General features: G+C 37.6%; 2 protein-coding genes across 2 annotated transcripts; both read left to right on the forward strand.

Annotated features, from left to right (window-relative positions):
• Positions 1-414: 414 nt before the first annotated feature.
• LOC135202736 (uncharacterized) lies at positions 415-2976 on the forward strand. The gene is made up of 2 exons (XM_064232207.1): positions 415-625; positions 1937-2976. The coding sequence occupies exons 1-2, from the start codon at positions 540-542 to the stop codon at positions 2961-2963; spliced, it is 1113 nt and encodes a 370-aa protein (XP_064088277.1). The 5' UTR covers positions 415-539; the 3' UTR covers positions 2964-2976.
• An 11934-nt stretch (positions 2977-14910) lies between these two features.
• On the forward strand, positions 14911-16619 carry LOC135202737 (histidine-rich glycoprotein-like). Its single transcript, XM_064232208.1, has 3 exons — positions 14911-14928; positions 15455-15805; positions 16276-16619. The coding sequence occupies exons 1-3, from the start codon at positions 14920-14922 to the stop codon at positions 16573-16575; spliced, it is 660 nt and encodes a 219-aa protein (XP_064088278.1). The 5' UTR covers positions 14911-14919; the 3' UTR covers positions 16576-16619.
• Positions 16620-19906: the final 3287 nt, after the last annotated feature.

Raw genomic sequence — 19906 nt, forward strand, 5'->3', positions numbered from 1 at the left:
TGACTTAAAAGTTGATGCGATTAAGTCAAGAATAAGATTAAGAATATATATATAAATATATATATATATATTAATATATATATATATATAATATACATATATATATATATATATATATATATATATCTATATATCTATATATATACATATATATATGAATCACTGGAACGTGATAAATTATATAAATAAAGGTAGGAGCGACGAAGGAAAGTGAAACAATGGAGTAGCTGAAAGACCTTTTGACTCAACATCCTTTACTTAGCAGACTTAGTAAAGGACGGTTTTTCGAAAGATCTTGTAGCTACTCCATTGTTCACTTTCCTTCGTGATATTTGTGTAATATATATATATATATATATATATTATATATATAATATATATATATATATATATTCATGTATCTTTCCAGGCCTCTTTCTTTCTCTTGGTGTGTTTGACGTCACTGGCTACAGGTGACGTCAGACCTCACCTGACTTCGGCCAAGCATCACGTTCCTTCACATCATGGCAGCAGTGGACATCATGGAAAGCTAGGACATCATGGTAGCCATGGACATCGTGGAGGTGTGGGTAATAAAGGACATCTCCAAAGTCTTGGACATGATTCTGGACATCATGAGACCTATGTATGTATTTTCTTTTTACATTTTTTTTTTTGCTAAATTTTAGCTAAGTACACATAAGTACAAATAAGTAGAAAAAATTATAAATAAAAGATAAAGTTCGTGAATGAAATGATTGGTTCTTTGTTCTAAGTGGTTTTTCTACCGATTTTGAATCATATACCATATTAGTATTGTTGCATTTATGTTACAGTAAGACTGTGAAACCAGGGATAATCGTCAATTTACTTAGGGGCATTTGATCCCAGAGGGGCTGGTACTAAACACGGCTAAACAGTGATTCATCTACACAGTTTCGCCGTGTTTAGTACTATAGTAGATTCACATCACCGTGCATCTGATGTAATAAGCCAATCACAGGACTGGAAACTCTCAGTCTCTCTCGAGAGTTCACATTAGCAGGATGTATGTTCCACCTCTCCTGAGGGATACTATTGAAAGACGCATCCCTCAAAAGTGGAATATACATCCTGCTTATGTGAACTCTCTCGAGAGAGAGTTAGTTTCCAGTCCTGTGATTGGCTTATCAACAGCCAATCAGGAGCGTCTTAAGGGACTGGCCTAGACGTCAAATGCACGGTTGGTGTGAATCTACTATAGTCCCTCAGGGATGAAATGTTTCTACGTGAATTGGTGATTTCACTAACTCCCTAAAAGTTTCAGGGATTTCGTGAATTCCCTGGTTCCACTATTTTATTGTAACATATATAATTTGTACAGCACTTGAATAAGTTTGTAAAAATTTTGAAGCTTCTATTGATTAATTTATCAATCTTTGAAAATGTTTAGTAACTAAAACTAATATACTTTGATTGATTGATATAATACCGTCAGTGTACCACACTTGGTGCACTGTAGGTTTTACTAAAAGTTCATGGCGGCGCCCTTTCGGCCCCTAGCTTCAACCCTTTTCATTCCTTTTACCGAACTTCCATTCCTATATTCTTCCTTTCATCTTGCTATGCACCCTCTCCTAACAATGATTTCATCTTGCAACTGCGAAGTTTTCCTCCTGTTACACCTTTCAAACCTACCTACTCTCAGTTTCCTTTCCAGCGCTGAATGGCCTTATAGGTCCCAGTGCTTGGTCTTTGGCCTAAACTCCATATTACTACATGACATAAATCATTATTTCCATGGATTCTAAAGGAAACGATAAAGAGACCTCTCTTCATTCAATATTTTTTTTCCACTGGTCAAATCACCGAAGCCTTCGCCAAGCTTCGTTTTACAATCTACAGAATATACGACGAAGTTCTTTCATTCTCGTTTGGCTATGATACAGAATGAACATTATTCTTCCCCCTATTTCAGCAACCGCCTCGCTACAGCTACAAGTACGTTGTCAACGACGAGTACTCCGGCAACCACTTCGGCCACAGCGAATCTCGGGAGAGCTACGACACGGAGGGAGAATACTTCGTCCACCTCCCCGACGGGCGAGTCCAGACAGTCGCTTATCGCGCAGACGACAGCGGGTACCACCCTACGGTATTATACGACGGCGAGGCTCGCTATGCCGCCCACGCCCCTGCTCACAGCAAATCTCACGCCCACGGTTCAGCCTATAAAGCTCCCACGGTATCTCACGGGGGATCAAAACACGCTCACGTTCCAAGTCCTGCTTATCACGCCCCTAAAGCTTCTTACCGTGAGCCCGCCCACGTCCACGCTCACGCCCCCGCCAAAAGCTCTCCTTCCTATGTTCCTAAGACGTTGCATCATGAGCCAACAAACACCCATGCTCCTAGGACTTCTTACCATGAGCCCGCCCACGTCCACGCCCACGCTCCTGTCAAAAGCTCTCCTTCCTATGTTCCTGAGACGTCGTATGATGAACCAACACACGCCCACGCTCTCGATTCTTCTTACCACGCTCCTGAGACTTCTTACCATGAGCCCGCCCCACGTTCCTGTCAAAAGCTCTCCTTCCTATGTTCCTGAGACGTTGTATGATGAACCGACACGCGCCCACGCCGTCGATTCTTCTTACCACGCTCCTGAGATTTCTTACCATGAGCCCGCCCACGCTCCTGTCAAAAGCTCATCTTACCATGCTCCTAAGACTTTGTATGATGAGCCAATACACGCCCACGCTCCCGAAACCTCTTACCACGAGCCAACCCACATCCACGCCCACGCTCCAGCCAAAAGCTCTCCTTACCGTGCTCCTAAGACTTTGTACGACGAGTACGATGAGCCAACGCACGCCCTTGCCCACGCTCCTGAGACCTCTTACAATGCCCCAGAATCTACTTATCACGAACCACACATACCATTCGAGGACGCTGGTCCGCTCTTCCGCGATACTGTCGAATCTCTCATGAACGTTAACGAATAAAATATTTAATTTATCTGCGTTTTTTTCAATTATATTAAATGATAAATGGATCGTCCTACGTTTTGATAAATGTAACGGGTGCAAAAATGTGTTGTTTTTCTCCCTAAAGACGCTGAAGTTTTCTAAAGCAAGAATTGATTTATGTGTGTGTTTTTTTTTTAGCTTTATTCATTTGGAAAATCGATCACCCTACGTGATAATGGACATAAAGGATGCAATAAATATTTGTTACTTTTCTCCTTATAGGCAATGAAGTTTTCCAACGCGATATCAGGAGGTTTTAGGTTATTATTATTATTATTATTATTATTATTATTATTATTATTATTATTATTATTATTATTTCCTCTGACGTGTCGACAGCGCACAAGCAGTCATCTAAGAGAGTATACAAGAAAGTGAATTGAGATACGTGGTTTACAGGTATTTATAGCAGGCAGGGTGTGTACAATCGGTGGGTAGGTCGGTAAGCAGGGATTTTATTATTATTATTATTATTATTATTATTATTCAGATGATGAAAACTATTCATATGGAACAAGCCTACCAAAGGGGCCACTGACTTTGAAATTCAACGGATAAATAAGGGTTGCATCCAGTAAGAATAAAAAAAAAAACATGATTTTTCTCCGGGAAATAATGAAACAACTTTTTAATCGTAAACGACTGAACGTAAAATGTTTTGCAGACATTATCATACACTTGGCATGTTGTTTCCGGCCAGTGCTTGGTTGGGTGACCGATGAGGGATGGTAGATCCCGTCAGAGTATTGGCCGTCACTAGCATGGCCATCCGTGTGGGATCAAGGACGTGGGTCATGCAATTTCATCCCAACATTCTGGCAGAAAAATTAAATAGTAACATCTCTTAACTTTGGTGTCACCATTCTATAGGTAAAAGGTATATATATATATATATACACTATTTATGTTTATATATATATATATATATATTATATATATATATATATATATATATATATATATATACTATATACATATATACAGAGAGAGAGAGAGAAAGAGAAGAAAAACCGATGAGGCGGACGCAAATAGGGAAAACAAAAGAACGAAGATAAGACTTAGCAAATAAGGAAGCGATAAACCTTCCTCCAAAAGAGAGACATTATGTAAGTTAGGCAAAACATAAGCAAGGAGGGAATTCCAGAGCTAAGCAATGTAATTCTAAGATGACTGGTAATTTCTCCCGGGGACTTAAGGGAAGAGGTGGCCTGACAGGTGTTACTATGCCACCTGTGAGGCAGAAAAAGTCTTGAGCCAAAAAGCTTTGCTTAAAGAATGAATGTATAAGGCGAACCAAAAATTAAACTTAACAAAATAAGAAATCAGCCTCCTTCACATTTCTTTTTGGTTTATGTGGTTTAGAAAAAGAGCTGTTAATATCAAGGCAAGGGCAACTCTCTCTCTCTCTCTCTCTCTCTCTCTCTCTCTCTCTCTCTCTCTCTATATATATATATATATATATATATATATATATATATATATATATATATATATATATTATATACATATATAAGTATGTATAAGTAAAACATATAATATATATATATATATATATATAATATATATATATATATATATATATATACACATATAATAAGGTATGACATTTCCTATACTAGTTCTCCTGTATTAGTGCTAGCACGGGCTCTTGCTCCTAGAGCGGCCCGTAACTGGGCGCGATAAAAAAAAAAATGAGCACCATTTAAGACAGAGTGATAGACAGAAAAAGAGTGAAGATAACGGCTGACATTAGAATTGAGCAGACCCAACTGCTCGTTACGTGAGGTCTATCCTCAACGGCCAAGCTCTGGAACTTTCTGTCTATCCGCGGTTATCATTTTCTCTTAGCGCCTGCAGGTAACTGCTACTGTGGTCAGCGGTAATTGTATCTATCAGTCCAGCCGCGCCTTTTACTGCTTTTTAAGGCCTCCCGCCGGCTATTAAGAGATACCTAGCGTCTCTCGCAGCTCATGAAAGAAGAGAGATTTCCTACGTGGGCGTGAGTTGGGCGTAGAGGTCTCAAGTGTTTTTAGAGCGGCTGGTACGTATGGCTTAGATAGGATTCAGCGATTCCCAACCAGGGTTTAGTGGAACCCTGGTTCCTCTTTCCATCATCACGGGGTTCCGCAAAAAGCCCTGAAATAAGTAGGTATTGTAAATGACACTGATCTGAATTTACACAGTTCGAATAGCAGTGGTAGATATTATTTGATGTATATTAAGTAATTTATATACTACACATACACACACACATATATATATATATATATATATATATATATATATATATACACAAAGAGAGAGAGAGAGAGAGAGAGAGAGAGAGAGAGAGAGAGTGCCTGTAGACAAAGGTTCTCTGGGGTATGAAAAATTGTTTCAGGGGTTCCTTGAAGGTATAAAGGTAGGGGATCACTGTAACGCTTAGATTATTGGATGTCTTTCGGGTTGTGATAGGCAGTACGTTTCTATGTTATTGTTGCTTAGGTTAAACTAGTCTTACTTAATTTTGGTTAGGGATGCTTAGGATCGATTGTGACCCATTTGGTTTGTGGATGAAGTAGCTAATGTTTTGAATTGTTAAAAATTTTATGTTTTCTTGTATAGGTTAAAATGGCCTTACTTAGTTTCAGTTAGCAATGTTTCGGGTCGATATGACCCTCTTGGTTGAAGATGAAGTTGCTATGGTTTTTAATGTTTTTTAATATTTTTTTAATGATAGAACGATGGTACTATGTTTAACCCCTCTCTTTTATCTGGCCTTAAGATGTATGTAAGTTCTCTATTTTTCTTATCACATAAGATTTTCAAAGCTCTGTGAAATTAAGAAAATGATAAAAAGTGAAAATAGAGCTCATATGTGTAATTAATTGATATCATGATATTTACCTCATATTGTTTAAATTCCTGATGATAACTTGGGCCGAGTATGTAGACAAATATTAAGTTTTTTTTATATAAATTGTCGAATGAGACGAGGTAAAGCAAAAAATAGTTAAACAAATCGGACAAAAAAATTGATAAAAATTACATAGAAAAAATTGATTACATATACGACTAAATATTAAAAACTATAAAATGTAAAAAATAAATAGAGATAAAGGTGGAGAAATAGTTTATTGGAAAATTGATTCAGTAAATTACGAATGTAAAGAAAATATTCTGATGAAGCACAAGAGTCCTAAAGTACCATCAACAAAAAGATAAGGAGGGATCAAATTACGTCATATACAAATTACATGTGAAATCAATAACAAAAGCATAATAATAATAATAATAATAATAATAATAATAATAATAATAATAATAATAATAATAATAATAATAATAATAATAATATGTGGCGCCGTGGAGAATAATAATAATAATAATGTGGCGCCGTGGAGGAGTTGGTTAGGTCTTCAATAGACTTAAGTCAAGTTAAGCAACACTGGGGCTGGTCAGTCGTTGGATGGGTGACCGCTCTCCTCGGCGTTGATTCCTTGGGAAAGGATCTTTACCATAATTTCCTCAGTCTACTCAGCTGTAAATGAGTACCTATCCCTGATGGGGTAGGGTCCAGCTATGGGTTAAATAGCAAAACTCAGCAATGATGGAAAGAATGAAGGAATAAACGACAACGACGTAATGGAACCTCTGGCAACAGGAGGAGCTTCGTCCGGCAACCAGGTATTCAACCCAATTGAAGGGGAAGACGGTCAGGTACTTGGAGGTCGTCATCCAGCAAACTGATCACCACAACGAAAGTAATCAACAGCCTGAGATTGGAACTACAGAGGCAAAAAGGAAGAAAATGGACAAGAGAAGAAAATAAGGAAATATGGAGATGCTACATCAGAAGCAACCCGACGGAGAGAGGATTATAGAAGAAGATTGATCAACATCTGGAATGAGAGGAATAACACCCCCCAAACAGAGCAGAGGCTGGCAGACCAAGTAAGGAACATAAAGAAAAAGAACTGGCTCTCCCCCCCCAACAGAAAAGAGAAGAACTGGAAAGGAAATGTCACACGACAACGAATTACGAAGACGAACTGAGAGACGATGCCACAGAAGACGACATGGAGGATGAAGTATCAAACAACGACACACGAAGAACACCGACGAAGTAACAGAGAGGACGGAAATGGGTAGAAAGGATTAGACAATGGATGGAGCCAGATACAGAGAGAACAAAGATCCCCTCCATGAAAGCCTACAACACCAAGAAATTAAGGGAGAAAACAAGTGAGGTCAATGAAATAATGGGCCTAATACACACCACCAGTATCACAGAAACAAATAACTTGACATATGCAGGAGCAAGATTAGTAGCAGAAACTGATGGGATTCGAACACCAACACCACCGTCACAACCAACCCAACAGAAACCAAAACAGCAACCTCCTTGGAAAGGCGCCTGGAAAAGCAAATCATGGTGATGAGATCTGACTTGAGTAAACTGAAAGAGATGGCAGAAAAAGGCTAAGAAGCAAGAAAACAAGGAGGGAACTCAACGAGAAATACAAAGTACAAGAGAGGGGACTAAACAAACACAATAGAAGATGTAAACAGAGCTTAAGGCCAAAGCACACAAGTCCAACGGTACATGAACAGGAATAAGGGATACCAACAGAACAAACTATTCGGAAAACCAACCAGAAAAGACTATACACCCAACTAAGAGGGAAGAAGAACACCCAGAAATTCCTGAAGCCAAACCAAGTAAGAGACTCTGGGAAAACATATGGAGCAATCCGGTATCACACAACAAACATGCAACATGGCTCCAGGAAGTCAAGGAAGAAGAAACAGGGAGAATAAAACAAAGATTCACAGACATCACGACAGACACAGTCAGACACCAACTAAAGAAAATGCCAAACTGGAAAGCCCCAGGTCCCGATGAAGTCCATGGATACTGGCTCAAAAACTTCAAGGCCCTACACCCACGAATAGCAGAACAACTCCAGCATTGTATCTCAAATCACCAAGCACCCAAATGGATGACACAGGAAGAACATCCTTAGTACAAAAAGACAAGAGTAGGGAAATATAGCCAGTAACTACAGGCCTATCACCTGCCTACCAATAATGTGGAAGTTACTAACAGGTATCATCAGTGGAAAGGCTATACAACTACCTAGAGGAGAAACAAACACCATCCCCTACCAACTGAAAGGCTGCAGAAGGAAGTGTAGGGGCACAAAAGACCAGCTCCTGATAGACAAAATGGTAATGAAGAACAGTAGGAGAAGGAAACCAACCTAAGCATGGCATGGATAGACTATAAGAAAGCCTTCGACATGATACCACACATGGCTAATAGAATGCCTGAAAATATATGGGGGCAGAGGAAAATACATCAGCTTCCTCAAAAATACAATGCGCAACTGGAATACAATACTTACAAGCTCTGGAATAAGACTAGCAGAGGTTAATATCAGGAGAGGGATCTTCCAGGGCGACTCACTGTCCCCACTACTCTTCGTAGTAGCCATGATTCCCATGACAAAAGTACTAACAGAAGATGGATGCCGGGTACCAACTCAAGAAAGAGGCAACAAAATCAACCATCTGATGTTCATGGACGACATCAAGCTGTATGGTAAGAGCATCAAGGAAATAGATACCCTAATCCAGACTGTAGGATTGTATCTGGGGACATCAGGATGGAGTTTGGAATAGAAAAATGCGCCTTAGTCAACATACAAAAAGGCAAAGTAACGAGAACTGAAGGGATAAAGCTACCAGATGGGAGCAACATCAAACACATAGATGAGACAGGATACAAATACCTGGGAATAATGGAAGGAGGAGATATAAAACACCAAGAGATGAAGGACACGATCAGGAAAGAATATATGCAGAGACTCAAGGCGATACTTCAAGTCAAAAACTCACGCCGGAAATATGATAAAGCCATAAAACACATGGGCATGCCAGTAATCAGATACAGCGCAGGAATAGTCGAATGGACGAAGGCAGAACTCCGCAGCATAGATCAGAAAACCAGGAAACAAATGACAATACACAAAGCACTACGACCCAAGAGCAAATACGGACAGACTATACATAACACGAAAGGAAGGAGGGAGAGGACTACTAAGTATAGAGGACTGCGTCAACATTGAAAAACAGAGCACTGGGGCAATATCTGAAAACCAGTGAAGACGAGTGGCTAAAGAGTGCATGGGAAGAAGGAACTAATAAAAGTAGACGAAGACCCAGAAAATATACAGAGCAGGAGAAAGACAGAAAGAACAGAGGACTGGCACAACAAACCAATGCACGGACAATACATGAGACAGACTAGCCAGCGATGACAATTGGCAATGGCTACAGAGGGGAGAGCTAAAGAAGGAAACTGAAGGAATGATAACAGCGCACAAGATCAGGCCCTAAGAACCAGATATGTTCAAAGTACGATAGACGGAAAGAACATCTCTCCCATATGTAGGAAGTGCAATACGAAAAATGAACCATAAACCACATAGCAAGTGAATGCCCGGCACTTGCACAGAACCAGTACAAAAGAGGCATGATTCAGTGGCAAAAGCCCTCCACTGGAGCCTGTGCAAGAAAACATCAGCTACCTTGCAGTAATAAGTGGTACGAGCACCAACCTGAGGGAGTGAAAGAAAAACGATCAGGCAAAGATCCTCTGGGACTATGTATCAGAACGGATAGGGTGATACGTGCAAATAGACCAGACGTGACGTTGATTGACAAAGTCAAGAAGAAAGTATCACTCAATTGATGTCGCAATACCATGGGACACCAGAGTTGAAGAGAAAGAGAGGGAAAATGGATAAGTATCAAGATCTGAAAATAGAAATAAGAAGGATATGGGATATGCCAGTGGAAATCGTACCCATAATCATAGGAGCACTAGGCACGATCCCAAGATCCCTGAAAAGGAATCTAGAAAAACTAGAGGCTGAAGTAGCTCCAGGTCTCATGCAGAAGAGTGTGATCCTAGAAACGGCACACATAGTAAGAAAAGTGATGGACTCCTAAGGAGGCAGGATGCAACCCGAAGCCCCACACTATAAAATACCACCCAGTCGAATTGGAGGACTGTGATAGAGCAAAAAAAAAAAAAAATAATAATAATAATAATAATAAATATGAAACTTTAAGAGCGAAAGAGAAAGCAACAACAAATCTAAGAAAATGAAATCATACCATACACAAATTACCTGTGAAAGCAAAAGACAAAAATAAATGATAATAAAACAAATTACCTGTGAAATCAATAACAAAAGCATAATGATAATAATAACAATAAATATGAAACTTTAGAAGCAAAAGATAAAACTACAACAAATCTAAGAAAAATGAAATCATACCAAACACAAATTACCTGTGAAAGCAAAAGACAAAAATAAATGATAATAAAACAAATTACCTGTGAAATCAATAACAAAAGCATAATAATAATAATAATAACAATAGATATGAAACTTTAAGAGCAAAACAAAAAGCAATAACAAATCTAAGAAAAATGAAATCATACCATACACAAATTACCTATGAAAGCAAAAGAAAAAAAATAAATGATAATAAAAATAAAAATGAAACCTTAAGAAATGCAGGTATAAGGGCGGCTGGAGTGTCAAGTCTGAGCCTTCCCAAGACATGAAGCAGCATAAGTAACTCGCTAATTGACACTTGGGTTATAATTGTCTGTCCTTTCATGGTATATAACCCCCACCCGCCTCCCGTCGCGTGAAGAGGATATAATTGGTAAATAAACAAACTACTGGTGAGGGATGGATTTGTGTGTCTGTTGCCACTGTGAACGTGTGAAGAGAGAAGAGAAAAATAGTTTTTGAGGTTTACCTGTCTGCATGATTGCCCCGAACACAGACACAGACAGACAAAAAGACACACACATATATATATTTATATATATATGTAATTATATGTATGTATGTATGTATGAATATAATGTATATATGTACTGTATATATATACATATATATATATATACATATATATATATATATATATATATATATATATATATAATATATAAATAGATACAGATATCTGTGCATATGTATTATATATACACACACACACACATATATATAAATATATATATATATATATATATATATATATATATATATATATATATATATATATATATAGTTATGATCTCGTTATTAGAGACCAACAGGTTCAAAGTAAAAACAAGAAACTGGGCTGGAATGATTGACGAAAGGCAAGATAGATCAAGGAGGAGGACTTAACAAAAGACAAAATTAACCTTAATATTAATTTATTTACATGTTAAATTACATCATTTACAAGTGAGACCAGGTTTTGGGTGGCGAAAATACACAGTGATCAATGATCAAAATAAGTAGATAATCAGAACAGGTAATCACACTAACAGCATAAATAATAATAATAACACAAATGGGCAGCTTACAAAATCACAATAACAGTATAAACAATAGTAAACGAACAGCATAAACAATTAAACATAAATAAATCAGCAGCGAACAAACAATCATGCAACACAGAAACACAACACCAAACTGCATAACTCCGGATAGCATAACAATCTCCGTAAAGACGACACGAAAGACCCAGCTGTCGAAAAGGATGAATACCAACAGACGATCTCCGTGAAAACATCGAAGCAGTCACCAACTGCAAACTGGAACACGGCCATCACACAGATGAACACGGAAGAATCGTCAATACAACATATCTGCAGTCGAACTGGAACTAAACTGCTCCACAGACGACTATGGTTTAGTCATCTCCCATCCATCTGCTACCACGGACAACAGGTAAAGCGACACCTGCCGAAGTCATAATACTGCCATGCTGCTATTGCCTTCTCAGCAGAGGTTTCCCAGGACCTCTCAGATCGCCATCCAAAACCTGTCTGCAGGTGTCACTCACACCACAACAAAAGTAACCTCGTCACCATGACGATAAACACTGGCGGGTAAAGTTAACAATGCAACCATCATAATGGTTGTTTAAAACAAAGAACTACTAATCGTTACAATATATATATTATATATATATATATATATATATATATATATATATATATACATACATACACACACACACACACACATATATGACCACTGGATCGCAAGAAATTATATATACGTATATATATGTGTGTGTATCTATATGTATGTGTATCTACATTATTATACAAGACCTTGTGGTCCAGTGGCTACAACACTAACCTTAACAGCGAGGAGAACCGAGTTCTATTCCTGACCGAAAACGGGTGTTTTAGATTTACTCGGTTAAAACCCAGCTGTACCTGGTGGCTAATCGACTGTAGGGTAGGGTGTAAGGTCACTCTGTTAAAACCCAGATGTACCTGGTGGTTAGTTGACTGTAGGGTAGGGTGTAAGGGGTCCAGCAGCCTCTTCTAAAAATGTTGGAAGTGAACACCTTCTAAAATCACTTTTTCTAAGGTAAAGAGATGCTTCCCCACTCTTCCCATCCCTAGTTAGAGGGGATGGGATTATTTTGGGGGTGAAGTTGCAAGCCTCATGCCTAGCCCCATTGATATCAAGGATCTGGCTACTCTTGACGGTCACCTAACCAAGTGCTGACCAGATGCAACGTTGCTTAAATTTAACAGATTAACGAGAGCGGCGTAGCGAACGCGCGTCTCTACCGTAAGCAATACGCCAGCATTTGCGCGTGTTTCTGGGCGCGTGCTCGCGCGTGCGTACACGTGAAAGCAGTGCTCCGTTATTTGTCAATTCCGGTCCCGATACGACATGGCTGCATGATCACGGCCATTAGGTATTGCCCTATTATTACCATTCAGATCCCGCTAACGCGCGCGCTTTCGTTGCCGACCTTGCCAGCGCTGCATTTTCGCGTTTACTTTCTGATTTTATCTTTATTCCGGCTGTATCACTATCACAGTCGCCCCGCCTAATCTCTTGGTCGGATTGGAAGTCCAATCAAGGCTTGATTGCCTGGTGATTACACGTTACACCAATCCGCCTTCGTCGCCGAGGTATAACGGATATGCCGATCGAAATGATATTCGTGCGGTCTGAGTCAAACGCCAGGGGAGGGAGGGTCTCTCGATGGTTTTCGGGAGGCCGGTTGTGGGGGCTGGGGGGGTGGGGGGGGAATCCGGTGCTCTGAGGGTTCGGATGTCTTCGTAATTTTTACCTGACGGACAAATGCAACCGAAGAAAGATATCAAATTGCGGAGTTCTAGAAGAAAAACGGAATTACCGCGGGATAATTAATTTAGAAGAAAAATGGATTACATCAGAACAACTGGTTACTCGACCTTCAGCTTACTCGGAGAGCGTGCTAAAATCTACGGTCAAATAGCGCGTTGCTTCAACAACGGAAATCTAAATAAATACGCTATATTTTATTAGAAATAATTGTTTATCATGCACATTATTTATATTTTACATTTTCATTCTAATAAATGAACCATAAATATCTTATGATGTAATTCCTGTATCTTTAACTCGCGAAACACCTTTTTCAGACCTTTTTAGGCTCTTCCATAGACCTTTCTTAACCATCCCCCACAACAACAACAAGAATAACAAAGCAGTTTGTAGGCTTACTCCCCGAGTATACGAAAATAAATTTAGAGGGAAAATTAACCAGTCTGCTGCTTTTCCATATAAATAGACTGACTAATTGACTGATTCAACAGAAATGACAGTGAAATTACTTTCAATAAATGAAAAGACACAAGTACAATGGGGTTTTTGTTAGGTTACTACATTTAGATGCTGGTGCTTTCATGAAATTGAGTGCTGGTGTGGAACATTTTCTTTATATTTCTTTTATATTTGAGGATATTTACTTTGACTCACATTACAGTATAATCAGATAATAATAATAATAATAATAATAATAATAATAATAATAATAATAATAATAATAATAATAATAATAATAATAATAATAATAATAATATGGAAACAGACCTTCTTTCAAACTTGTTTTATTGTAAATGCTAATAAAAATAAAATAATAATACATATCATTATTACTATTTTATTATTATTATTATTATAGACTGACTGATTCATTATTATTATTATTATTATTATTATTATTATTATTATTATTATTATTATTATTATTATTATTATTATTATTTTTATTATTATTAACAGTAATTCATTCAGTATCAGTATAGAAATCTGTCTTCAGAGGAAGTCATAGTCAAGTAAGTTTAGAAACATCACAGTAACAGATCTTAGCCTCTAAGCCTTAAGGCAGAGGAGAAATGTTTAACAGTGTAACGTACAAAGATAGCGGTTGATTATCTCTAAAGTGTAAGAGTAATATTAGATTACATATAATCTAGCGCACATTGATAAAAATGAATTTTAAGGCCTAAAACTAAAAGTAAAAGTACGCCCCCATATGTTAGATTTTATCCATACAAGAAATTCCAGTTTCATAGGAATTATTTTCAACACGTGTCATACTGGTAAAAGCAAAAACCCAATCTAAAGCAGTCCCCCCATAACAGCCCCCGCCCCCCCCAAAAAAAAAAATCTAAAAGGCGTAAACAGATATGAGTCGATATAAAAAAAGGTATGAAAGAATCATATAAAAATAAGTCACCATAAACCTGAGGTACTAAAGAAATGATTCCATATACATACATACATACATACACACACACACACTCACACACACACATATATATATATATATATATATATATATATATATATATATATATATAAATGACTCGAAGAAGAAAAAGTCCCCAATAACCTGAGGTACACCATGAATGAAAATGGCCGAAACGCCACTGACCTCGAAATCACAAAAGGCGAAGCTAATGGAGGCCTGGAACAGGGAGGGCCTGTCAATCTTTTTCGGCTCATGCGCCGCAGGAGAGACGTATAAAAGGACCGTCCACAGTTAGGAAGTCAACCAGTTCCCTAAATCCTCTGCAATGCATAAGGTAGTGGTATAGAAGTCAACATTTTTCATTTTTGTATTTCTGAATTGCTAAAGTCTTCAGACACATTAGGTATATAGTCACTGCTACTTTTTATAAACTGTTAATGCTATTGATAATATCATTATTTATTAATTTTTCCACTATTGCTGCTATTTTTGCATTTTCTATTTGTTCAAGTCTTCATAAACATTAGTATTAAAAACCACTGCTATTACCAGTGTTACTTCGATACTCCAGCTACTTTTAATACACTGTTACTAATTCTAATAGTATTTAATATTTTTTCCTTTGTTATTGCTAATGCTATTTATATTCCAGTTACGTTTTATTACTACTATACTACTATTTGCTGCTTAGTATACCAATATTTCCGTTATGTTTTATTGCTGCTATCTTACTGCTTACTGCTTATTATACCAACATTTCCGCTACATTTTATTACTGCTCTTATTCCTGTCGATATAACTCTTACTACTATAACAACCACTACTACTATCTCCTATATAATAGACACTCTGTCATTCAGGCGACCTTACTCTTTGTGGTGGGCGTGGCTACTTTCGTGGTCGGTGACGTCAGCTTACACCAACATCATTCATCTGAGCATCATGCCAGCGCTTCTCAACATCACCAGGAACATCATGTAAGCCATGGGAGCATTGGAAGTCGTGGGCATGTTGGAAGTCATGGGCACGTTGGAAGTCATGGACACCATGTTAGGGATCATGGAAGCCATAGACTCCACGTTGAGGATCATGGAAGCCATGGGCATCACGGAATTCAGGGGCATCATGGAAAACATGGGCATCACGGAATTCAGGGGCATCATGGAAAATTTGGGCATCACGATGGCTACGCTCATGAGGAGTATGAACATGTAAGCTTATTTCGATCTCTTATTCAGATATTTTTTCTTTTAGAAATAACACTGTACTAATTTTTTTTAGGATGTCTCAAAATGAGTAGCCTTCTAAAAACAATAAACACAAATTTCATCCTCTTTTGAAAAGGTCAGGCTTCAAATCTTTTGTGAAGTTAAGAACCACACAGTTTTCCGTAAATATTGATTCCAGTTGTGTCCAAATTATGGATTGATCTCCCTGCTTTTGTCACTGAATCGTAGGAAATCAAGAGGTTTTTATAAATTCTATTTTCAAAATTTCTTTTATTTCGTTTATTCAGTGCTTCTGTATTTCGCTTTTTTTTCGACATCTTTCCCTCTTGTAGCCTCATGGCTTGTGGTATCGTGTTTTTTTTTTATTTTCCAGAAAAGAATCCAGTTTAGCTACTACTTCTATTACTACCACTAATATAATAATAATAATAACAACATTCTCCCTTTTCCAGCAACCTGCTCACTACAACTTCAACTATGCTGTACACGACGAGCACTCGGGCAACCACTTTGGCCACGAAGAATCCCGGGATGAATACAAGACCGAAGGCGAATACTTCGTCCACCTCCCCGACGGACGCATCCAGACAGTCACTTATTACGCTGACGAGACAGGATACCATCCCGAGGTCTCCTACCAAGGAGAAGCCCACTACGACGCCCACGGCCGTGACCACCGCCAAGGCCCACACCACGCTGGGTATCATGCCCCTGCCAAGTCCTACCACACACCAGAACCAGCCTATCACTGATATTGAAATTTATTATTATTATATTATATTATATTATATACGGATGAAAATATATCTATACTGAAATAACAAGGCGTTTGAACTGAATAATTTCCTGTCATTCAAATATGCAGATTTAACGGAAAACAAAAATGAGCCTATTTTTCTATTAGTTTTCTTTCAAAGCAAAGCTTCGGCATTCTTCCCTTGTCTCTGCTTTCTTTCTGAACTGTCTACTTTCTCCTTATGAGAACATGGAGGATAGAATCCACGTGTATGCTTCTAAACTTTTCCTTCACAACTGGTCAGATATAATCGTTATGTTCTTCTGAATTCTCCCTATGAGAATTGTATACTTAGTGCATTTTCCTACTTAAATGTCTAGATGTGCACTCTGTTACATATTTTCAATATGTTCCAAAGAGATGTAGAAGATATTTATATGAGAAAGTGAAAAAAAAAAAATCTGGCCCTTCACCCCACTCACACAATGGTTTTAATTAACGAATTTGGAGACGGGGAAATAAATCGACCGAGACAAATTGACTAATTGTCAACTTTGGATTGTTTCCACCACCCACCCAAGCAGATTAACGGAAATTACGGAAGGAAAGTACTACTAGCCGGCAGTGTTACCAGATCTAGCATAATTTTATGCTTTTAGCATAATTTGAGTGTAATTTCCTAGACTAGCATAATATTTAGCATACTCATCAAGTTAGCATAATTTCAGCATAATTCTGGGACATTTGGCATAAAAATGGCATAATTTGAGAAAATTAAGAGAAATACCATGGAAATGTTTATTTAGTAATAAAAATAAACAAAATATCGTTTACGATATTTAAAATTATGTAAAATAATAACGGTCGCTGTGGAGTCTTACAGTCAAACTCCAGGAAAGCTGTTCTGACAGACCTCGTCCTCGCCTCCCCGGACCTAGTAATTACTCATATAGATTGGGTTGTGGCTCGTGTCTGGACTGCGGATGGTACAATGCAGCCGCCACTGGTTTGATATTGTGAATCCTTAGACAGGACAGAGCTGATAATGTCGAAGAAAGGAAACAGAGGGGCTTGTGGTTATCAAGATAAGCAGATAAGCCTTTTACCTCCTCGGACACGGATGATAGTAGTAGTTCTGTGGTTACTGGTAAGAAAGATTGCTAAGAAATCAAGTTTCTTTTGTTTATTGTCAACAGTCAGGCAGTTGTGTTGAAACCATTTGTGCCTGGCGTCGGAGTACATATTTATGTTTCTACAATTTTGGTAAGTTGTTTATGAAGTTTGACCTTAAAAATAATTTCGTTTCTACATGCCCATACAAGTAAGGTTGTCCGCCTTTATTTTCCGTTGCATGTTACCGTCAATTATTATATTTATAATAGGCTTTTGTGAAAATAAAGTAGCTATGATGGTAACACTGCTAGCCGGCCCCAGCAGTGTGTGTTCGACCTTGACTAAGTCTATGTCTGTTTCAATCTCTCGTCCGTTATTTTTAAAATCTGTTTCTCCTCTTCACATGATGATTGAATCCGAGTGATTAATGACATAAACAAAAAAACTGCCGGTACAAGAGTCAAATGATGGAATCGGCCTTAATAAAAGAGAAGCAGGTAATAAACATCTCAAAAGGGGCTTGGATATCAGATATCGTCGACGCAGTGTTCATTCAACCTACGCTTAAGAAGATTAAAGGAAGATTATCAGCGGGGGTGACCAAAATGGGCTTACTTGTGGACGAATCTCTTGGTATAAATACCAACCACCTTTTCTGTAAACTTTTCTCATTCATATACCGGAAGAGAGAGACAGCAGTCTCTGAAATATAGTACTTTTCTCTCTACATTTTTGGTGTTTTTAGGGCTCCTTTTATTAGATATATATATATATATATATATATATATATATATATATATATATATATAATATATATATATATATATATATATATAGGGTAAACACGAGTGGGAGCAACACTGGAGAGTCTCCAGGGTGTTGCTCCCACGACCTATGACTCGTGACTGGTGCCTGCCATCTCGGGTGTCAGACGTGTTAAAGTACTTTTTTCTGAAGGTGGATCCGAACACGGTTAAGGTGGCCGCAGCCAGTCCACTCGGTTGTTTTACCCAATATATATATATATATATATATATATATATATATATATATATATATATATATATATGCTGTGTGTGTATATATATAATATTGTATGCATATATATATATATATATGTATATAATATTGTATGCATATATATATATATATATATATATATATATATATATATATATATATATATATATATATACAAAAGCAATTTAGCGATCCAAAATGAATTTTCAAAGAGAATAAAATATATATACGCCAGGATATATACCTGCTATTAAAATGTACCTATTATTTTTTCTTCATCAAACGCTGATTTATTTTTGTCTCGCTGTCGAGGATACGAATTCAAAATTTTTTTAGCTAGAACACGGATAGTTCTTGAATAATTATTAGTTATGGAAACTCGTGAATTCTATAGACATTACGATAGAACCATGGGATGAAAAAAGTCAATAAGCGTGAATTCTAAAAAAAAAAAATTATTAGAAATAGTTTTCAATGAACCGTTCGTTTTCTGATTCGTACATATATTAGGGAACAACTCGGTTGCTAGGTAGTACGTGAGGTGTCATGAGTCTATGGAGGCTGTTTTTGGCTTGGTGTAGGAAGTCCAGGAACGTGCCACAGTGAGGTCTGCGATTTATGTCCACTTGAACATTCTACAGATTTGGGCTGATATCTTCCACTTTTCAAAAAAGCAATTTTTAATTTAGATTTTCAAAAAATGTTATTGATAATGATTATTAAATTGAAGATGAAGGCCTCTTTTTACATGAAAGTTTCATGATTCGTAAAATAAATATTTATTTTTATTTGAGCTATATTCAAATCTTTGCACAATTAGTTTTTAAGAATTATCATCACCTAATAAATTGTAGCGCACTGCAGTTAGTTATATTGCCAATGATGATGTTCATAATTCCCTGGTGTGATATATGTAGAATTTACTAGATATTTTTCCATTTTTGCAAAAGATGGAAAAATAATTACAGATGATAATTTCTTCGAAGACTTTGTAGCCTACTGTTTGTTAGATTTGTCGTAAAATTCTTTAACAAAAATCCAAACAATACCAATATTAACACCCACCCCACACACTCAAACCCCTGTCCGCCACCCCCCCCCCCCACCCCCCCCCCCCCCCCCCCCCCCCGCCCCCTATTTTCTTCGTTTCCTCTTACATTAACCTCATGTTACGAAGACTCCTCATGAACTTAATAGCTTCATACAGTTAGGTA

The sequence above is a fragment of the Macrobrachium nipponense genome, chromosome 33, assembly GCF_015104395.2.
Source record: "Macrobrachium nipponense isolate FS-2020 chromosome 33, ASM1510439v2, whole genome shotgun sequence".
NCBI classification, from domain to species: domain Eukaryota; kingdom Metazoa; phylum Arthropoda; class Malacostraca; order Decapoda; family Palaemonidae; genus Macrobrachium; species Macrobrachium nipponense.